General features: G+C 32.7%; 1 protein-coding gene across 1 annotated transcript; it reads right to left on the bottom strand.

Annotated features, from left to right (window-relative positions):
- Positions 1-971: 971 nt before the first annotated feature.
- On the bottom strand, positions 972-2,373 carry LOC107756978 (CLIP-associating protein 1-A-like; the record flags this gene model as incomplete). Its single annotated transcript, XM_016574314.1, has 3 exons — positions 2,300-2,373; positions 1,087-1,254; positions 972-1,018 (listed from the first exon to the last, which is right to left on the bottom strand). Coding segments are annotated over exons 1-3 (277 nt in total), but the record flags the coding sequence as incomplete, so codon positions are not given.
- Between the last annotated feature and the right edge of the window lie 40 nt (positions 2,374-2,413).

Below are 2,413 nucleotides of genomic sequence, written 5' to 3'. Positions count from 1 at the left end.
TTTAATTCATTTAATGTTTTTTTTTTAATATTTATTACTGACATAAACAGACATTACTTATTGCACAAATCCTTTAACTGTGCAAACTGATGCATACACGCACAAAAACCTGAATACAAAACCCAAACACACGACTCTTCCACTCAACAAGCCCGAACTGAACAGACGCTGTGAAAACTCATGCTGACTGACATCAACATGTTCAAACCGCATCCAAACACATATATTCATATAAATGCTGGAGAATGTTGCATCTAAATGTTTTGAGTGACTTTAATGTCACTTATTTATCAAATTACCCACACTAGCCAATAAACCGGACCCGTCTTCTGTGTGCGTCTCAAACAGACTGACGCTTTTCAACACAAAACGGCACAGAGCGATATGCAGACAGAAGAGGACAATGAGACACACACACATCTTACCCTCCACATTACCAGCCGCATCTTTGAGCAAATAAGAGCAGAGGTACAACAGAAGACAACAGCATCAGCGCGTGTTAGAGGAAACCGTCTGGGATCATGCAGGAGTGTGTTATTCATCAAAACACCCTCATATGAACATGATATTTTGTATGTCAAAATTGTGTTTCAAAAAAACTGTGTGTATCCCGCATTATGTGTAGTGACTTTACAGAAAGTGTGCTAGTTCAGGAAATAAACTGAGTCAAAATGTTTAATTTGGTCATTTGTAAACTTAAATAATGTGTTATTCTATCATGAGACAATAGAATATCATTTAAAAGAACATGATCTTTACTTAATATCCTAATGATTTTTGGCATAAAAGAAAAATCTATAATTTTGACCCATACAATGTATTGTTGGCTATTGCTACAAATATACCCCAGCGACTTAACACTGCTTTTGTGCTCCAGGGTCACATATTTCTTCTTCATTTTGAAGTCCACTATTAGACTACATCTATACTGATATTTGACTACATTTTCTTTAAAAAACGTATATTCTCACTTTTGCTCAAGTTGCTCCCGACAGGTGTTTTAGCAGACAGCGGCCGACTATGAGAGAAATGAAGAGTGAGATTCGAGTGTGAAAGAAGAGCTTCTTAATGAAGAGCGGTTCTCACGTGAGGCTCTCCTGCGAGCTGGAGGACGAGCGGTCGGACTGCGGCAGAGACGTGATGCTGTCGGAGCTCTTCAGGTGAGACTGCAGCGCCTTCTGATTGGTCAGTTCCAGCGCCTGAAACAGATGCTCCGCCTCCTTACTGAAGTGGGCGTGGAAACCCCAGTAACATCTACAAAACATTCGTTCAGATCACAGCTGTCACCTCGCTGCAATATACAAGTTATCAACATGATGCACAACATAATCAATGACCATATTGATATCAACCAATACTTATGTTTATTTTATTAGCGTCAGACCAATTAGGCTGATATTAGAGCTTGTTTTTTCTGATTAAATTGGTTTAGGCTGCACAGTTATTAGTGCTAAACAGTTATCCATCGACAGTAACTATTCTACATCAGGGCTATTGTTAAGTAAAAGTAAAACCATAGAAAAAAAATACATAACAAAAAATAAATCTCATATATATATATATATATATATATAATGCCAAGGAAACATTTCTCATTTTTAAGTTTAAATAATTTAAATATAAATACAAATTTATGTATTTAATATATACAATTATTTTTATTTAAATAATAATTAATAGACATTAACTGCATAGACACCAATAAATAAACAAACAAATAATGATAATAATATTAATAATATTTTAAATAATATTTTTAAAAATGTATAAAAAAATATATTAAATTAAGTATAAGTGTGTGTGTGTGTGTGTGTGTGTGTATAACAAAATTACACAAAAATAATAATAAAATTATTTAAAATATTTATAATAAAAATGACAAAAACTTTAGCTAAAATGAAAACTGAAAACAAAAATAAAAACATTCAAAATATTAACAAAACCTACTGTAGTAAATATAATACAGCATTACAAACTAAAACATAAAATCTAGTCATATTTAAAAAAACAAATAATAAAAATGACAAAACACAGAAATGTACTAAAACTTTAAAACTAAAATTTAAATGAAAACAGAAAACAAAAATAAAAACATTCATAATATATATAAAAATACTAATAACAGATACTAAAATAACACTGACTGTAATTTTTTGATGCCTGTTTTTTTCCCCCAAATCAGCTCATTTAGTTCTGCATTTCAGTTTTTGGCATTGAGTAAAATGTCTGTATCAGTGCAGAGATTATTTGGACATCAACAATCATGTTATAATTATTAAACAAACACATAATGACTCACTTTCTAGCGACTGATTTGGCCTCAGAGTCAGCATCGTGAACTCCTTTCTTAATGGTTTCCATCAGGACGGCGACGTGCCTGAGGAGACGAGAGGATAAAAACTGTGAGTCCATT

Source organism: Sinocyclocheilus rhinocerous, unplaced genomic scaffold (assembly GCF_001515625.1).
Source record: "Sinocyclocheilus rhinocerous isolate Xijiao unplaced genomic scaffold, SAMN03320098_v1.1 scaffold46755, whole genome shotgun sequence".
Lineage (NCBI taxonomy): Eukaryota > Metazoa > Chordata > Actinopteri > Cypriniformes > Cyprinidae > Sinocyclocheilus > Sinocyclocheilus rhinocerous.
The sequence above is the reverse complement of the archived record's forward strand: the minus strand, read 5'-3'. Positions and strand labels throughout refer to the sequence as shown.